We start from the raw sequence: 19,975 nt of genomic DNA on the forward strand, positions 1-19,975 counted from the left end.
TGATGAAACACCCCCCTGATCGATCGATATTATGGAACAAAAATGTCGGATGAAACACTTCTCAGAGATATAGAATAAAAAAAAAAATTGTGTAAGCTAAATAATCTATGAAATATAGTTTGCAAAATTACTAAAATTACAATCTCATCAGCAATTGCAACCTGTCTGGGGTGGACAAATTTTAACGAAAAGGAAAATCTCTATTTGAAAGAAATAGTGAAGAGTAAAATGAAATAAAAAGACTGATGGAATGAATGTAACCAGGAACGACTGTGTGGATTAGTCTGCTTTTTCTGGTGCAGATATGATTCTATTACAGATTTTATTCAATTCTGTTACAAAATAAACATTGAAATGTAATGATTCACTTAATAATCTTAGCTTAATGTGCTTTTCTTAAAGGGAAAGTTCACCCAATCCTAAAACGAAATGATATGAATAAAAAGAAATTAAAACATATAAATATGAAGCTTTCGCCACAATTGGAAGTCTTTAAGAAAGTACTGATATTTTCACAGAACATTTACAGATTGCACAACTGTGATATGCACAAGGGAGTGCTAATGACTTTGCACACTTACTATTCCTTTGGACTTTTTTGTATGAATGATACAAAATGATATAATATTAAAATTTATGCAAAGTTGAAAAGGAAACTTTATTATATCACAATGTTACAGCAATGGTAATTTCATATGAATAGGTAGGAATCAAACATTGTTTTATGTTATGTATATGGCAGTGAGTCCAAACTTCGCGCGTGTCCAATCTTCGCGGACGGTCATTATCTCCAAAACTTGCCAATATCCTTAAAATCTGACATCATCAATGTGAAAAGCGACCTAAAATTACCCTTCGCTGAAAGTTTCTTTAGGATTAGTCCAGTATTCATGAAAATATTGGCAAAAGATCGGCAAATTTGTCACCGTTAGCGCCCGTTTTGAAGAAAGCAACAAGCATCACGATATCACCATTTTACAAGCAGAAATCATAAAAAATGTGAGTTAAATGTGGTACTAACCAATTCCATAGCATTTTGTCATCAATCTGATATAAATATTTCACTTTTTGAGCTTGAGTCTTTGTTTAAATCTCCACAAAAGCTTTGGTGCGCGAAGTTAGGTCACACTTTTTCTGAACGGTTTTCCAGCACAGCCCGCATTCGCCGATCGGAATAGAATTTTGAGATCGCGATACCGGCGCGAAACCCCGTGACCTACCTTACATTTTCGTCCATGATTTTATAGTTAATGATCTTGCCGTCAATGTGGTAACTATTTCTTGAATTGGTTTTGTATAAATTATGAATAATTTGTGGACAAAATTAAGCCTGATGAATATTTTTGAAAAGTGCGCGAAGTTTGGACACCCCATCATACTAAGCGAGGTGTGCATATAACTGATTTATGAATTATATTGGTGATATATGTAATATTGTTTATCATGTTATGTTTTATTAGAAATTTCATAATTTCTTGTTTGATTGTCTTCTTTGTAGTCAATAAAAATAATAATAATAATAACGCAATTCTTGTATAGCGCATATCACATTATGTCATAACGTCCCTATGCACTTCAAAAGGTCTTGGATATGAAATAAGCATTAAATCTTTGTTGTGTCTGGGTGAACTTTCCCTTTAATGATGGGTGATGTTTGTTATATAAATCGATGCCCATATTCAATTTGTTATTACTAACTGTTAGTGAGAAAAACAAGAATCAAACATCTCATATATGTTATCATATAGAATGAAAGTTTAAATCACAACATGAAAATTCTACAAGATAATAAAAATTGCCGAATGTTAGTACTAGTAACAATTGGTACAAGAATAATATATAAGAAATCACACACTGTTTCTGTAAAACTATACTTAAATATTTGAAAAGCCAGTGAATTAAGTGAAACAATGCAGAGTTAATTATTGTAATCATTTCCTCTAAGTACTGTACCTTCTAAATGCTACGTAATGCCAATTCTTTATACTCTTTTCATCATTATAATATGACTAAAATTATTTGATTGAAAGTTTCATCATTCCATATAAGATTTATTGTACAAGTAGGTTATCCAATGTCATCATCATATTAATAAAAAATCAAATCCACTTGAACCATACTGATATTTTTTATCAAGGTGCATCTACAATGAGATAATATCAACAAAAGATTGTGAATTTACGTGACTTACTATTTTCATTTGCTTCACCAAAACTGAAAATTGTTCTTAGAGTCTATCATAGATTTGATAATTAGAGCCTATAAAAGCTATTATGTGTCACAAAGGTTTTGTCATAAATTAAATAAGTATATTCTTCACTTGCTTTGTCATAACATTTTCCAAGATCTTGTTGTAATCAAAGTGATATAATTATGAATGGCATTAGCTAACCTTTGCTATAAATCTACAGATCAATGCAAAAAAAAAATCACAAACTTAATATCATTCATATGAAATATTACTATCGTCTAACATATTAATGGATAAAATCTTAATATACACTTGAAAACATTTACACAAACTCTATCACAATGAATTCCACTAAAATAATACATGAACAACATTAATGCAATATGTGACATCATACCGTAGACAGAGACAAAATATAAATATATATATAATCAACAGCGTGCATTTTTGACTTGTGATTGATTTTTTGATTTGCGTTTAAACGCAACTCTTTCTGCAACGGGCCCCTGACCTCCATCATTGCAGTCATAGGGACGGAAGAAGTAAATGAGAAAATCTCCTCCAATTATGTACTCATTTAATTTAGAGTATTTGGTCACACCGAGTTCAGCAGACAATGAAAGACGCAAAATACCACTCATTATATTTCTAGGGCTCCATCTTACAAAGAGTTACGATTGATCCGATCAATCATAACTCTATGGAAATCCATCAGTGTCATAATTTTGTCTACAGGAAATTTACACAATGTCTTTTTTTTAAGAGAAGCACAGTGAATTTTCAAGCAAGCATAAAATGCATGAATGAACATCATATCTAGAAAATGATTTGAACAAACATGTAAAATAGATGTTGACGTTGCTGGCCGTCCGAAGTTGCGATTGATCGGACCAATCGTAACTCTTTGCAAGACGGGGCCCAGATATCATCAAATAATTATCTGATTTCACCAATCATCAAGATAGATTTGTAACTGAAATAAAAAAAATTTCAGATAACAAAATACCTAGTATTCAAACTAATCAGTACAAGATGTTAATCATCAGATTCCATCCTCAAAACACTTCAAATATATTCTCTCTTGAGATAAAAGAAATCATCAAATATATTATCAACATTTACCCTCTGCATGCTCACAAGTTACAGGGTGGTACACAGTCAACAAGAGAGATGAAATCTTTAAATAATCTTCTAATTTCAAGAAGACTAAACAAGCATTGTCATCAATACTAACAAACAATTTTGTCTCACATTATTCACTAATTGACTTTGTTCAAATTCACAAATTTCAAAATCTTATCATTTGGCTTTTAAATAAAACTTCAAGGTGGCAAATAAAATTTGGTATACAAAAAATTCTATTGGAACAAAGTTTTTATTCATAAGGCTTGCAAATACTCTTAAAATTATTTTCAACAAATACACATCTCCTTATCAAATTCCCTCTGTACATATTGACACATTATAAATGTCACAAACTTGTACAAAATGTTGAATAATTGCACTAATTTTTAAGATTGTGATGATCCAGCACTATTACACTTTTCAAACATGAATTCCATTATTCGATGGTATCTATGATCCCTAGGGCTATATAAATTTATATAAAAACCAAAGATACAAAATGAGAATAAAAATAGATTTTCTACAGACCAATGAAAGACATCTAAAAATACTTATAATGGCTTGTCTAAGTTTCAGAATTCCAAGTATTAAAGTATCAACAACAACAAAATGATAACAAATAATTTCCCCAATTATCACTTCAGACAGATTAATTCATGAATAAAACAAAGCTTGAAAATAAAATGTCCCCAATATCACATTTAAATGTCATTATTTGGTTCCAAACTTTCAAGGTGATAAACAACTTAGTACTTGTAAGGTTCTTTACAAGAACTTACATTTGTCCTCAATACTTGATCTGTGAATATTTGTCAAGGTTTATCCTGAGTGAATTCACAAATATCAAGGTGCGGTAACCACAAAAATTAAAAATTAAAATTAAACAAGGTGGTTCACGAATCACGAATCTGACCTGATTTGCGATCAAGAAAATATGCAATATGATATTTTGACCCCTAGATGACCTTTGACCTTATCATCCTCATGAACCTGTAATGGCATGTCTGTTTCCAAACTGTCTGTAAGTGGTATTACCAAGAAACCAAGTGTGATCAAAAGCGATGTAGAAAGAAATGAGAGCAAGGTGAACAAAAACTTGGCCTTTTGACATCTACATGACTGTTAACATTATCATCCTGACCTCAAGGGCACACAAAACTAAGAAGAATACATTCTACCTTGCTCTATAATCAAAATGTAAATATTTGGTACAACAAATTGACATGTTAAAAGTCTGTCCTCACTCTTCCACAATTTAGAAAGTCTTCACGTATAAGACATAATCTATAAAAATACATGTAATACAACTAAACATGTTCCATTCAACAAAGATGGTATTAATACACTAACATTCAACATCGAGAGGAAAATATACAGGTATATTGAATGTACAAGAATCACTTTTAAATCTTGTCCACATGGTCTCATGAAGTTCAAGGTGACACGAAATAGAATGTTCTCTTCACAATTTTACCCTGATTTGTTCCTGAAAGATTACTTCTATATATATTTAGTTACATGAAGATGAAAGACATGATCTAAAAAATATACATCTAAGTTGAACTATGCTATTTCACAACTTTTTTCTACAATTTCACAAATTGTTATGAGCAAAAGTACATGAAATATTTTTAACATCAAGAACAATATTACCCGGTACGAGAATAAACTTTATAATACTTTGGAACACTTAGTTTTATACAGAATACAAAACACTTTTACCCTGATAAATTCTCATGAAAGACAGGTAGTACAAAATTCTACATTTTTGTTCTGAATACAAATTCATTTGGCTTCGCAATTCAAGGTGATAACGAAAGACTTAACAAAATACCATGGATCAAAATTTCTTTGTTTTAAACATCTACCTATTGTACATTCACCCCATCACACAGTAGACTGAAAATGTGTCAAGATTGAAGGTGCTCATATCATAAGAACCTTCAATCAGGTATTGTGGGAAATATTTGGCAACTAGCAACAGTCTCATGACTCCTTCAACACGGACCAAACAAATATAAATATTTCATGATTTGTACATTACTCGGTGACAAAGACATTATTCACAATTTATTGACCATATCAACAGCTTTCTTTGCTGCCTTAGCGCTTGGATGATCCCCAAGGAATAGATCAAAGACACGGTGGGCTTCTTCAAACTGGAACTTGGCACGTTGGTACATCTTATTTCCAAAGAACTGCGCTCCAAGGTTGTATCTATGAATTGAACCAAATAAATTATTATTAAACAACTTGAATGTTTTCATAATTATCTTTCACAACCTCTAAGATGTTTTGTAGCTGATAAAAACCTTTCTGAACATTAAACAATGTTTTCAAAAACTTCAGATTAATTGACAACATTTTGTTTTGTTGAGATTGTACTTAACAAAAGCAACATCTTTATTTTAGTAATTCCATAATATCATCAACCATTTTGTATGTCGCTGCTCATTTTCTCAACACCAGCTTCACAAATTTTCATACATATTAATACAAGACTGATTAAAAAAAAATCCCCACATATGGGAAAGGATATTGTATATTTTATGGCATTTCCCAGTCACTTGAAAAGTCTTCATGCAAAACTGCCAATGTTTACAAATTTCATTACCTAACAGTCGCTACATCCACATGATCCTTGCCATATGCCTCAAGTAAGATTCCTAAAGCCAACTTGAAAGTCTTCTCTGTACCATTATCATTCATATCATCCTGCACCAATCCAATATTGTTCAAGATGGCTGCTATGTGAGGATGATCAGATCCGCCTTCTTTGAGGGTCTCGTTGAAATCAAAGGTATGGCAGGCGATGGCCTCCTCCAGCCGACTTTGGTCGTACAGTATTTCTCCAAGCTGTCAAAAGGAATTCATGTCAATTTACTTCCTGTGGATATTAAGAGGCAACCCCCATGCTTTAGCAGTTTCTAGCACTATCTTTACTTGATATCCAAAGTGTTTTAATATCAATGGCCAATTTACACCTTGCAAAAATTGTATCAGGAGGAAATATTTCTTGTTAATTATTCATTCCTCTTTCTGTCAAGTAAGAAAGTCATTCTAGGTTGCACACATACAAGCCATTTAGGATGCATTCATATGATTCACATGATTTCATACCAAACAACACCCACATGCTATAGCATAGTCCCCAAACCTGATTTGATTTTTTTTTTCAGTTTGAAATGATCAATAAATAATACTTTTTTTCAAATCCATGTCCTGCATTATAAACATGGTATATAATGCAGGACAAGGTTTTACATTCGAACCTGCTCAGTGGTTCTCGTATAGAAGGACCACCTGTAAACATGTTTGGCTTCACTTGAAACATTGTAACAAGTATAACAGGATAAAACAGGAACATGTTCATAAAGACCACAATAAAGGCTCTAGGGGCTTGTTGCTGAAAGAGTTGCAATCAAACACAACTCCAAGAATCAAATGCAACTGTATTTTCAACCAATGAAACATGCATATTGGGGCTTGTGCTTGATTTTAAAAATTTAAATGCAACTAGAAAGACTGCTTTCGTTTTAAATCTTTGGCAGCATTCATAACAGCTTTCACTGTATCTTACAAATAACTATTATACAATGACCTTGCACTTAGCATTTGTAATTACTGAACACAAATACTGTGATCATATACAAGGTAAACTACCTGTCCAACCAGAGCAGCTGTATAATGATGATCAGGACCAACAACCTCTTTGCTCACACCAAAGGCTCGCATCAGTACCTTCTTGGCAAAATCCACATTCCCTTGCCGACGTTTGACGGATCTATATGCATAATAAAAAAACAATCAAAACTCTTGGAGTTATAAACATCTGAATGAAAACTTGACATTCTGTCCAAATTTAATTTGTATAAAATCTGGGGGTGTTTCACGAAGATTTAAGTATGACTTAGAGTCGCACTTTAATACCGAGTTGTGTACGTTATGAAAGGCTTGACCGTATTGGTCAGAACGTGTCATGAGGGCGTGCACTTCTCTCAATAACATCGTGCGTTGCATATCATGTATGTGACGGCACTTAAGTGCGACTTAAGTCATACTTAAATCTTTGTGAAACACCCCCCGGATCCCACTATGTTCAAACAAAACAAGAAAAAAAATGCACAGTGTCTCATTAAGCACAAGTACCGATTGTCAAATCAGATCAGGGGGATGTTTCACAAAGATTAAGTGCGACTACAAGTTGCACTTGAATTCATAGTTGTGTTCTGTATAAAACGCACCACAACATTGGTTGAATCATGCTCTGTGGACACATGCTATTGCACATTAATCAATGAGATTATGTGTTAAATATCATGTGCATGACTGCACTAAACATGACTATAAGTTACACATAAATCTTGTGACCCCCCCTCCCTCCATCACATTTCAAACTTAAAGGGGAAGTTCACCCTTAAGAAAACTTTGTTGCAAATATAGTAGAAAAAATAGTAAACAATATTGGTGAAGGTTTGAGGAAAATCCGTTAAAGAGTAAGAAAGTTATTAGAGTTCAAAGTTTTGGATTTGTGACGTCATAAACGAGCAGCTGCCCCATGTGTTATATAATAGAAAATGCATAAATTTCAAATTTTGCATTGTTCCTGATGACTTAATTTTGTTTTCTATTCATGATCGGGTTTGAAATGATTTGTCTATTGATATACAAAAGGTACAGTGAAAACTATTTTCAATTTTCTGAGAAAATTACATTTCATTTATTTTTTACCATTCGCTATGTAGGAATGCTGCTCGCATATGACGTCACAAATCAAATAATTGAAATTCTAATAACTTTCTAATTATTTGATGAATTTTTCTCAAACCTTCGGCAATATTTTTAATTATTTTTTCTGCTATTTTTACAATAAAGTTTTTGTCAGGGTGACTTTCGCCTTTAAGCTATATGATTAAGTAACCAAGAACATGTCCCCATGGTGTACATACCTCACAGCTAATTATGTAATGATATAAGCATCAATGAAAATGCATACTCACACTAAGGTTATGACGGCCTTGACTAACTGGAGTTTCTGCTGTGGAGTCCTGACCTTGTTCAGCCTAGAGAGGGCGTCCTCCAGGTGTGCCTCAGCAGGGTCAAACTTGCCTTGCTTTAGACACACATTTCCGAGTTCTATTAACACCTGGGGTTTTACGCAAAGAGATAAGGATGATATTCACAATCAGGGGAAAATACATGGGGGCTTGGGGCAAATTCCCCCCTCCCCCAACAAAAAATGCCCTTGAATCCCTGCAAAAAGAAAAAAAAAGAGCCTCTAAAATTCTCACAGGGTCCAATGTAACTGTAGTGAATTGAACAGGTAAGCACAAAAGTAGCCCTGCATGTTTTGGTTTTTTTTTCATTTCCATTTTTGATTGATTGTAACTTTATGGATTGCCATAGATTTACTGTCATTGAGGTATTAATGTTGAGCAGATTAATGGGATATTAACAAGTATTGTAGTGAGTATATTATAAGAATGCCTATCAAAATATTGCATCCTGGATAAGGATTGAGGAAAAAATTCTATCCAGTAAAATATATTTCTGTTGGATATTCTCCACATTGTAACTGTCTTGCAGCATAATCAGTCATTTAATCTAGCAATGAACTAAAATGGTGGTATGCATTAATAAATTTTTATCACTATCCAATTCATAATACATTCTCTATTTCTTATTCTTTATATGATGGATTTTTTTTTACAAACAGGTAATGAAATAAATAAACTTACATCAATGACGGTCGGATAGTTGCATTTGTGTTTCATGCTGTAGTTGAAATGATGTTGTACAATGGTAGAATGTTCAGCAAGGTACCTCAGCTCAAGCTCCTTCAACAGACGTTCATTCAAGACTCTAAAGAAAGAGAGAAATCAACCAAATTGGTTGATAGAAATTACTAGACAGCCAAATCTCGAACACGGTGGGGTGTTTAAAAAACAGTAAAGTCTGACATAAACTCATGCTCGAGTACTAGCAGCACAATCTGAGCATAATCTGACCAATGTGGTGAAATCTTGTTAGTGTGATTCAGAGTTTAATCTTTATTATTTATCCTCAAGTTTTTCCTATTTATTAATTTAGATATAGAAAATTGTCATGAGTGTGTTGGTACAAGATTTTGAAAAAAATGATATGTGTAGGTACTCTTATCAACGAGGCATAGTCGAGTTGAATGGAGCGTGTCTCTTTCAACGAATGTGAAATATTGTATCTTTGCATGAATAGGCATATTCGCCATTTGTGTTGTCAAATAAGAAGTGCTGCGGAGGATATTTTATTTTTCTTACAAAGGGTGCTTGTTATAGGTCAACATTATTCATATGGCAATTAAGTATGTTCTGTGTATTGTATTGAGAACAAAAAATTGATTTGAATTCCAAACATCTTTACGAAGCACCATCAAGGTATGGTACTGACCTGGCCCCTCGCAGTAACCCAAGCTGCATAAAGAACACAGCCATGGACTTGATCAGTTCAACCTTGTCCCTTGATTCTTCCCAGATTTCAGACCGAGAGAGGACGTCAAGATAGGCTTGCTCCACTGGTTCAAAACCTCCCAACTATAAGGAGATTTTAAAAATATACAAAATAATAATAGGAATGTAAAATGAAAATTTGAAACAAATAATAATAATTGGCAAGATGTTAGTTAACATAAGATACTATTAAACTGGCTTTAGCATGGTTACCCTGATCAGACACTTGAGCATTCAAGAAATTTCTTCCTACTGGGTACCCTTTAAGTACATCATGGTGGATCATTACAAATGTAGATAACTGCCTTGCTTAAGGTAGCAAGTGCTGCGGTAGGATTTGAACCCCGGACCTTGAGGTTCAAAGTCCGGAGACTTATTCACTAAGCCACAAGACAATGTAAGTTTTACAGGCAGTGGGATATCTGGAAAAATCTTGCCTGTTTTATGCTTACAAATAATAATTGAGAGTACAGCAATACTGACAATATGTCACTGAAATGTCCAACAATTTTTTCCCCCCTTTTCAATAACCTTTATGTTGAAAGTTCGATCGATTTCCCATTCGGAAACATATACCTCATATGTATTTTTTTAAGGGGGGGGGAGGGCTTTGTGTGTGCTCATGGTCCTGAACTAAAGAAGTTGAACCTTCCCAGCAAACATTCTAAAAATAACTAAAGGTTTTCTGAAGGTTGACTGATGAATAAAAGGATTATGAAATATCACTGTTGGCTGGGATCTTACTGTTCTCCAAGCTTTGATGAGCTGGAAGTTTCCGTCTTCTGTTTTCATCAGGATCTGGAACACGTTGATATTGAGGATGGTTGCCCTGAGACGTGACAGCTCCCTCGCTTGACATAATAGGTAAGGGACCTCATCAGCCTAAAGAGAAGAGAGTAAACAGTTGAGATGTGTGAAATTCTGAGCAGAAGTAGGATTTCAGATGGTCAGAACATCTTCATGCAAATTGTCTTACAAACTCTTCTGGTTTTGTTTCCAAATTCTACCAAATTTTCAAAATTAATTTCTACACAGATATGTCAGACACAAAAGTTGAAGTCAAAGTTTGTACCCTTTCAAATGACACCAAATTTTCATTGATTCAAAGTCAAGGATGAAAATCATTTTGAAATACATGTAGGAATAAGCTTCCCTTTTTACCTTTTCTGTTATCATTTCTCAAATATGTTTGCAAAGATTTAATGATAGCATGAGAATGAATCCTTTCCGCAATCTGAAATTTTCTTTCATGTAATCAATGGCAGCATATAGTAAGTTAAATATATTTTGAATACTGTATTGTTCCTATTAACTTTGAACAACAGTCATGACCATATCCAGCTTCCTAATGCTATCTTATAAATTAAAAGTCTCTTCAGCAATTATAACTGCCATGTCAACTGTAAGAATTAATGATCACTGTATGTCCATATTTTTTGGGGGGATGCAACAATTTTTTTATGGAAATGAATAAAGCTAAATTGAATTGAATCAAATATAACCTTGATTTCACAACCGAAGTCCAGCAGGTCAAGGATAACTTACATATCGATCATCAATATCTTGTGCATTGAAGAAATTTGCCAGCTCCAAGTACCTCTTGCGTTTGTCCTCCTCTGTGGGGAGGTAGCGACTCTCAACGGCTTGCCTGAGGTGATCATGGAAGAAATTCACCAGTCCATTCCGATTGATGAGATTTTCCTCGAGTGAGAGGTAGAAAGGAGACCAGACTGCACTTGGTACCTATGAAAGTGATAGATTAATAATTAAAAAACTGTTGAGCGGCAGCTCTAACTTGGCAGCCTTGGGATGTTTGCCTAAGGTGCTAGAGAAACTCCAACAGTTTTTAACAATAAAAACCTGAGGGCAATTCATGCTGAATCTACACTACAAGTGCAAGAGGTGGGGACACACACACTCCTCTATATTTTGCCCATTATACATATCAAAATAGCTGAACATAAGAAAATTTGTTCTCCGCACCCACTCTATTTATAAAATGGTGTATGTAACCCTTCTGTTTAAGATCCTTGACCTGCCATACCTCATGCTAGAGTTCATGCACATCAATCCAACTCATATTGATCAATACAATAATCACTGTAGACAATGGAAGGATAACATCCTTTCTTCTTATCCCCCAGGAATGAATGTAGTTGGTTCAGATGGAATTTCATACTCCAAACTTTCCTTAACAGTAACAGTTGGTAGTTGTGATCATTGCATACTGGGCATGCACTCACCTTGAGCAACATCAGGAGTTCATTCTCACCCATTCATCGATGTGAAACTACCTGCAATCTGTGGGAGTGGCAGCTTCAAAATCTATTACTTGATTATCCCCAATGTATGAGAAGTTTTCTGTGTTATCTCGGTTCATCATTATCACTCAATAATATCTCACCTTGAGCATCGTCAAGAGTTCATTTTCACTCATTCCTCGATGTGAACACCAGATAGCTGTAGTTGTATCCTTCACAAGATTAGGTCTGAGTATGGATATAGCAAAACAATTATTTTTTATATAGAAATATGAACGAGTATAGTATATTAAGAGCAGAGATATATTAGAAGAGACAAATAACTAAAAAAGACAAACACCAAGCTTTGTCTTGCATATTTCTGAAGTGATCTAAACTGGTAATACCCTACAAGTTTAAAATTACTTTTTTGAAGGCTTATGATGCAGTATAGGAACCTGGCAAGATTAATTCTGTAAATGTACTGAATGCTGGGAGGAGTGAAAGCCGGTTTAATAATAATCATTTTCGTACTTCATCGAACCATCATAGACTATATGTGTTAGACCAAGAGGATATTAGACAAAATGGATAGAGCCTATTCTGAAAATCCAACATAACAGTAAATGGGCAAAATGGCAAACAAACCAAATGGTGAACAGCTAAATGTTTAGATGAAGTGGTTGTAGACGGACTTAGGTTAGACCATATGGGGTGAAACAAAGTGGAAAGTGGGAAAAGTTGGTGTAGACCAAGCAGCATATTAACTTCTCAATAATCATATTCCTAATGCTTGAATTTTGGATTCCCCAAAATATATAAAAGATACCATGATTAATGCTTGGTGTTGAGTACTCTCAGGATTAAAGTATAGGTGTGATGACACAATAAGGGTGCAACGAACATGCATGTAATGTGAAACATACAAATTAATCCTTTGTCAACATTCTGTTATTTCCATGATAGTCAATAATTACCTTGACACAGCTCCCGTCTCAAAATCGTTTTCCAGCCTCTGGAGGATCTTGACAAAGAGGGCGCCAGGGTCATCCGCTGCTAAGTAACTCTTGATGGCGGTGGTGAGCTGGGAGAAACTGCCGTACATCCGAACCTTATCAGGAAAGAGGAGTAAACAAGTCACTCATGAGTCAAATGTATTACACCCTCCAACCTACACCAACCCTCCTACTTTCCTCCTTCATTTACTTCTTTCACATCTTCTTTAGATGTCCCCACTTCATCATACCACCCAATTCAAGCTCAAAAGCATTTCTCAAGGCATACCTCTCATCCCTCCTCAGAACATACCCTTACAATGCCCACACCAACATACCCCTTTTTGCTTTCGGCAAACGGTCCACTGCTTAGAAATCTGTGTTACCATGAAAACAAAATTATTTAACTGAAAAAAAAAGTCAATCTACCTCATCCAGCAGAGCCTTGAGGTATAGAGGATTTGAGCTCTGTTTTGAGGTGAGGATAAGATCCATCTGTTCCTGATTGAGAGTCTTCCCATAAAGATCCATGTATCCTGTGATAATGTCCAGCTTCTCTTTCTCCTGCAGGGCTTCAACCTTGTAGGTTGGCCATCCGGACGTTGTAACAGCATCATGGCACTAGATCAAGAGTAGGAAGATTGGATTACTCTCTGAAGTAGGCCCCACTATTGCCTTTATACTACTAAAAAAGCATGTTAAATTGTTGATTCAAAGATATATAGTGCTTAACAGTTTATCAGAAGTATCTAAGTACTTTACAAAAATACAGCATATTAGGTGTAAAATAGTTGGATATTTGTTATAAATCTATCTTTAAGGTCCTTTCATTTTTCATCCGGAATGAAAACAAGAAAAAGAAAAGACACATTCCCACATGGTGCAATAAAGCTCAATAAAATGGAGAAAAATTGGGGTTGAATGTACAAAATTGATAATTTTATAGAATTGCTCATACATGCTATGTGTGATTGTCATGGGTGGTATTCACTCAAAACAAACTTGGTGTTAAGTCCAGACTAAAAACAAAATTTAGTCTCAACTTCTATTGAATGCTAATATTTACACCAAAGAAAATCTATTTTTTTCAACAGAAATTTGCTCAAACTTGCATTTATGTTTGCCGTCTCATTTCATTCCTATATCATTTTTGTACATGTCTCCTGGTAGGATTAAATAGGCAAGCAGAAATAATCTGAACTGGGTGAATGAGATTGCAACAGGCCCTACATGAAAGTATGGCTTCAGTTAACATAGGGTTAATTCATGCAGTGCTTTGAGAGTACCACCCACTGAAATCAAAATGAATGAAAAAAATTGAAATATACAATAAGGTAGACAGTTACATACATACCCTTCCAGGAAGAGTAGATAGAAGCATTTGCAAGTTAGGAGGTAAATTCTTTGGCAACCATGTCAAGCTCTTCTCATCCCCTGAACAGAACAAAAACAAAAAACAAAAACTACAGACATGACAAAATAATTTGGTTCGTGATCTGGGGAGCGTTTCACGAAAGGACTTGTCAGACGTTTTATCCGACAAGTCCTGTTTTATCCGACAGTTACTACAGTAACAGTGCTTCTCAACCAATCATAATCCAGGAAAGTTGTCAGATCTGACAACTTGTCAGACAAAAATATTAATGAAACACCCCCCAGGTGAAAATTAAATCTTATGCTCATGTTTCCTCTCTTCTTTATTTGATTCTTCTCATTATCTACCTGACACTCTTAGTTTTATCTGTCTCCGCCTCTTTCCTTTCCTCCTTCTCTCCCACAGGTTCTCCTCTTCCACCTCATCCTTCCCCTTTTTTCTCCATGTTCTCATTATTTTTCTTCCATGTAGAAGGATATGTGTTTATCTAGCTCCTCGTGATTGTAGCCATTTTTGCATGTATGCTGTATGAATAAAGTTTTCTTTCTTGTATTTCTCTTATTCGACTTCTGTATAGGGTGTAATCAAAGTGCCCTTTTTCTTTCAAAAGTGCATTTGCAAAGGCTGTCAATTATTGGAAGTATTGCATTCTCTTTCTAAAGAACCTTATATTCATAAATTAGATATCAATATGTTTTCTTCATGTTTTAGCTTACCTCATAAAAATAAGACTATTTCTATAATGTAACATATCAGACAATATATGTTATTATTAGTATTAGTATAAAAAACATGTTATGAAAAAGAAGACATACCGTTTCCTCCCGCTCCACTGTCCAGCTGATTCAATGCATCCAGGACGATCATGACCTTTGACCTATTGCTCACGATACTTAGCCATGATGGAAGGTCAATAACCAAGTTTCTGTCAGATGTTGGTATTTCAAGGTCAAGGTTGAAGAACTGCTTCATCTCACCATACAGTCTAAATAAAAACAATTAGAACAACAATCATGACCTTTGACCTAATGCTAGTGATACTGAGCCATGTAGGGTTAACCAGAACAGGCTTTGAAAGCTTTGTGAAATTTGGATACAACAAGAGGTACTGGTACATTGTATCTCTTCCAAGTACATGATCAAACATGCCTGAACTTCTTAGACAAAAAAAATGCCAGTCATTAATTATCAAATATGCAAATAAAGCATTAGAATTGGCCATCCATTGTGCCTGAAAGAATCCAGCGGGCAGACCACATGGTTGGAACAGTGCAGTGGGATGCAAACCATCGAGACCTTGCCTCAATGTTTGCCTCCATGACCTTGCCTGTTGGTAGAATTCTTAACCATGTGATGGCACCCGTATTGGAAAATTGTGAATGGACTACATGGCTGGTAAAGCTCTGGCCATTCCTCTTTGACCTTGATGATTGTAGTTATATTGAATAAGTTTCTGAATAGGAGATTTTGATTTTCAATCCTGGGCTCGGTAACAAAAAGCTTATCAATTGATCATCGAGCTGATTTCTACAATTGATTGCATTGTGGATGATTGTGTAAATCAGCCCAAATATCAATCGCAGGATCCTGGACAATGTTACTAATTGCATCTACTGGTCCAGTCAAATATTCTAGAAGTGAATCTTACCTCCTCAAGAGATTCAAATGAGAGGCACTTTCGGCTGAGCTCCCAATGAAATGTTTGAAGAGAAAAGTTCCAGGGTTTTGCTTTTCAAAACGACCGCACCAGTTGGCGATGAGGGCAGATTTACCAGATCCAGATTCCCCAATGATTGTCAGTGGATTCTGGGAATGAAGCAAAAAATCAAAGAAACCTTGCAAAGAACGTCTGAAATTAGGGCAATGGGCATTGTTCATGTAAATGGTGACATCTTTCAGATTTGGTGATATGGAGAAAAAAGGGTAAAATAAAGATGCATCAATGTTACATTTTCTTCTAAGACCTTTTGATATTTCTTCTTACCTTAGGTTTCTTGGAAAAGTAGTTGTCGATGTAATCAAAGTATTCCTGTCGTCCGATGTATACGCGTCGTCTCGCGTTTGCGAAGGCATCATGGGCTTCTGATTCTCTCTGTAGAGCTGTCAGGTTGGTACCGGGCGGGAAATCCTCATTGATACACTTCACCAAATCCTAAGATTAAAAAATAAGTACATAATGAAAACAAGCAAGATATACTCACACATGTTTTGCCTGGTGGGCATTTCATAAAGCTGTTCTTTGCGCAAAACTTGAGGCACAACTGGTAAATTTGTTTTGTTTAAGAACAGTGGTACTGAAATTCCTAAAGAAGAAATTTATCCTACAAAATTTGATTTCAACTTTAGTTGTATATAAAAATAGTTAAGAATATTTTATCTGACACAAAGATCTTAAATCAACTGCAGCTGGTAAATAACAATAATTAATGACCTGATTTACATGTAGCGCCACATAAAAGGTCACCAGTTTTGCATAAGTTTGTGTCTAACTTACAAACTCATCATTTTCATGAATACTTGTTATACTGCACAATATCAACAACAGTCAATCAAATTGAATGATTTTGGAACCTTTAAAATGTTATTGCAAATCTTTTATCGTAACAAGTTTTAGGAAACATTAAAAACAAACCTCTCTGATCATTGCTGCAGCATCGATAGCTTCTTTGAAATTTCTGCATGTGTGTCCAGACTCAATGACAGACTCTCTTAACTTCTGTTGCAAATCAAAGTGCCACTGAGTTTCTCCTTTCAATTCTTTTTTCTCTGCCTGCAACATGGTAAACAAGAAAAATCTTTGAATAGAACAAAGACCACTTTCTCTAAACTTCCTGCATTTTTTTTCAACAATTATTTTCAAACTTTTTTTCTTATATAGTTCTTTCATAAACTATGTTATTATTCTAAAATACAACTTTGTCTGAGCTACCGCAATAATTTTTTTAAAATAGATTTTGAGATACATCGCTTCAACCCCCGTGATAATATTCTTGTCGTACATTTGCATATTGCAACAACAGGGGTAGCATGGATTAAAGCTGATCATTTCAACCCATTACAACATATCATTATGACCTTTTGGAGACTGAATCATTTCCCTGTAACTCAGGTTTATCATATACTCCACCTCACATACATGCAAGCTCAGTCCTCCAATGGGCTTAAGCATTGAAACTGCTTTTTTAAACCAAACTGTAAATTCAAAATTTTGGCCAACTTAATATAGGTGCTTTGTTAGAGAATGACTTTCCATTCTAGAGCTTAGGATCTCCCTTTTTAAATTACAAACTAAGAAAAATATCAACTTTCACTGACTTGTGGATTTTGATCATGATACGGACACATGTAATACTTTAATCCAATTTCAATTCAATGTAAATTTCAATTAATCCATTTCGATTTTCTTATAACCAACACGATAACAAAAATATTTAGAGAATAAACAAAGAGATCACGGACAGTTTTGTAGAAAAAAGATCAGTATATAATAGAGAATTGTTACAAAATTGATAAATGACCACCGTGCATTAACAATAATATTTTTCAAGTGTTGTTAATGTTGAATCACATGTAGATGTCAGAGAAAATGAGAGTGAAGGGCATAATAAACAAGTGGAATGCCTCTGGCCGTCTCACCTGCATCACGCGATTCAACATAGCAGCAGTGCTGACTTTGAAAACTACTATAACTCGCACAAGATGTTCAGTGATACTACTCTTATTTCCATGTTTTATGAACTAGACCAATACACATTACAGAGATAGGATGGTAATTCTACAAATTTCCCCCAATTTGGCCAAAGTTCATTGACCTCACATGACCTTTGACCTTGATCATGTGACCTGAAACTTGCACAGGATATTCAGTGATACTTGATTACTCTTATGTCCAAGTTTCAAAAGTCAGATCAATAAACTAGCAAAGTTATGATGGTAATTCAACAGATACCGCCATTATGGCCAAAGTTCATTGACCTTTGACCTTGGTCATGTGACCTGAAACTTGCACAGGATGTTCAGTGATACTTGATTACTATTATGTCCAAGTTTCATGAATCAGATCCAAAAACTTTTAAAGTTTTGATTGTAATTCAACAGATACCCCCAAATCGGCCAAAGTTCATTGACCCTAAATGACCTTTGACCTTGGTCATGTGACGTGAAACTCATGCAGGATGTTTGGTGATACTTGATTAACCTTATGTCCAAGTTTAATGAACTAGGTCCATATATTTTCTAAGTTATGATGACATTTCAAAAACTTAACCTCAGGTTAAGATTTTGATGTTGATTCCCCCAACATGGTCTAAGTTCATTGACCCTAAATGACCTTTGACCTTGGTCATGTGACATGAAACTCTAATAGGATGTTCAGTAATACTTGATTAACCTTATGGCCAAGTTTCATGAACTAGGTCCATATACTTTCTAAGTTATGATGTCATTTCAAAAACTTAACCTTAGGTTAAGATTTGATGTTGACGCCGCCGCCGTCGGAAAAGCGGTGCCTATAGTCTCACTCTGCTATGCAGGTGAGGCAAAAACTAAGCTTGCAATTATTAATTGTAGTGATTGTAATCATCATTAAAGTAAAACAGGACTGTGTGTTTTTTTTAGTTTAAATGAAAAAATATAAAAGAATAGCAAATACATGAATTAAAAGAGTCATAAAGGAAGGAGAATGAATGCTTACTTCAGTCTTCACTGGGGGCGGAAGGTCTTCTCTCTTTACTCTATGCTCTCGAAGATAGAAAAAGATCTTGTCCTTCTTCAGCTCATCGTGGGGTCTGATTGCTCCATGTACAACCTCCAGCTAAATATCAGTATGGATAATTAAAAAAAGGCAATTCAATGACAAAGTATACATTACTACAACTTTAGCTCCATCCGCTAAAGGTGCTTGGTATATTCAAGGAATCAATCTTGCCAGGTACCCTTTTTTCCCATGTGGGAAAATTTCTTGCTGTCCAAGGAAAACATGCCATCACTGGGATCTTTACCCTTGACTCTATGCTTTAATTAAGAACCGTATCTTGAAAAATTTCAGCAACTGATCGAATGACTGATTTTCATTGTTGTCCATGCAATCAATCATGAAAATTAGCCCTTTCAAACAATACTGTACATTGTATGATATGGAGTGCTAAACAAGTCAACTATAAATATATATCAATTTAATTTGGACAAAACCTAAAATCAATAAGAAAATCAGGATTGTTTCTTTTCGTTTAATCTGGTGAATCTTTTGAGAATAAATTTGCAATGCCCAGGTATGGGGTTTATAAATCTATGCAATATTTCATATTTGCCTAAAAATACACAATTTCATCTGCAAATCCAATGCAAATTAAATTTTCAGAAAAAAACTTGATTACTGTATGATTATTTCAACGTGAATGATTCAAATAGTCATTTCACACTATTAAGCTGACTTTTATGGAAATAGATTTTATGTTTATTTTCATTAAAATCCTGGAAAAATACCCTTGAGGATAAAGGACAAAGATATTGACTGTGAATTAAGAATTTAATTATCAATAATATTGATTAACAATGTAACAAAG

General features: G+C 34.6%; 1 protein-coding gene across 1 annotated transcript in view; it reads right to left on the reverse strand.

Annotated features, from left to right (window-relative positions):
* Positions 1–3,179: 3,179 nt before the first annotated feature.
* LOC121407379 overlaps positions 3,180–19,975 on the reverse strand; it is a 43,323-nt gene continuing 26,527 nt past the window's right edge. The window contains exons 20-36 of the mRNA XM_041598429.1: positions 19,105–19,224; positions 17,044–17,181; positions 16,396–16,563; positions 16,060–16,217; positions 15,227–15,396; positions 14,391–14,470; positions 13,466–13,657; positions 13,019–13,152; positions 12,206–12,290; positions 11,347–11,544; positions 10,546–10,683; positions 9,743–9,885; positions 9,055–9,178; positions 8,317–8,462; positions 6,980–7,100; positions 5,931–6,172; positions 3,180–5,533 (exon numbers count right to left, since the gene is read on the reverse strand). Of these exons, the coding sequence (XP_041454363.1) occupies positions 5,380–5,533; positions 5,931–6,172; positions 6,980–7,100; positions 8,317–8,462; positions 9,055–9,178; positions 9,743–9,885; positions 10,546–10,683; positions 11,347–11,544; positions 12,206–12,290; positions 13,019–13,152; positions 13,466–13,657; positions 14,391–14,470; positions 15,227–15,396; positions 16,060–16,217; positions 16,396–16,563; positions 17,044–17,181; positions 19,105–19,224 (2,511 nt within the window). The 3' untranslated portion in view covers positions 3,180–5,379. The remainder of the gene's footprint in view (positions 5,534–5,930; positions 6,173–6,979; positions 7,101–8,316; positions 8,463–9,054; positions 9,179–9,742; positions 9,886–10,545; positions 10,684–11,346; positions 11,545–12,205; positions 12,291–13,018; positions 13,153–13,465; positions 13,658–14,390; positions 14,471–15,226; positions 15,397–16,059; positions 16,218–16,395; positions 16,564–17,043; positions 17,182–19,104; positions 19,225–19,975) is intronic.

This window comes from Lytechinus variegatus, chromosome 2 (assembly GCF_018143015.1).
Source record: "Lytechinus variegatus isolate NC3 chromosome 2, Lvar_3.0, whole genome shotgun sequence".
Classification (NCBI taxonomy): Eukaryota; Metazoa; Echinodermata; class Echinoidea; order Temnopleuroida; family Toxopneustidae; genus Lytechinus; species Lytechinus variegatus.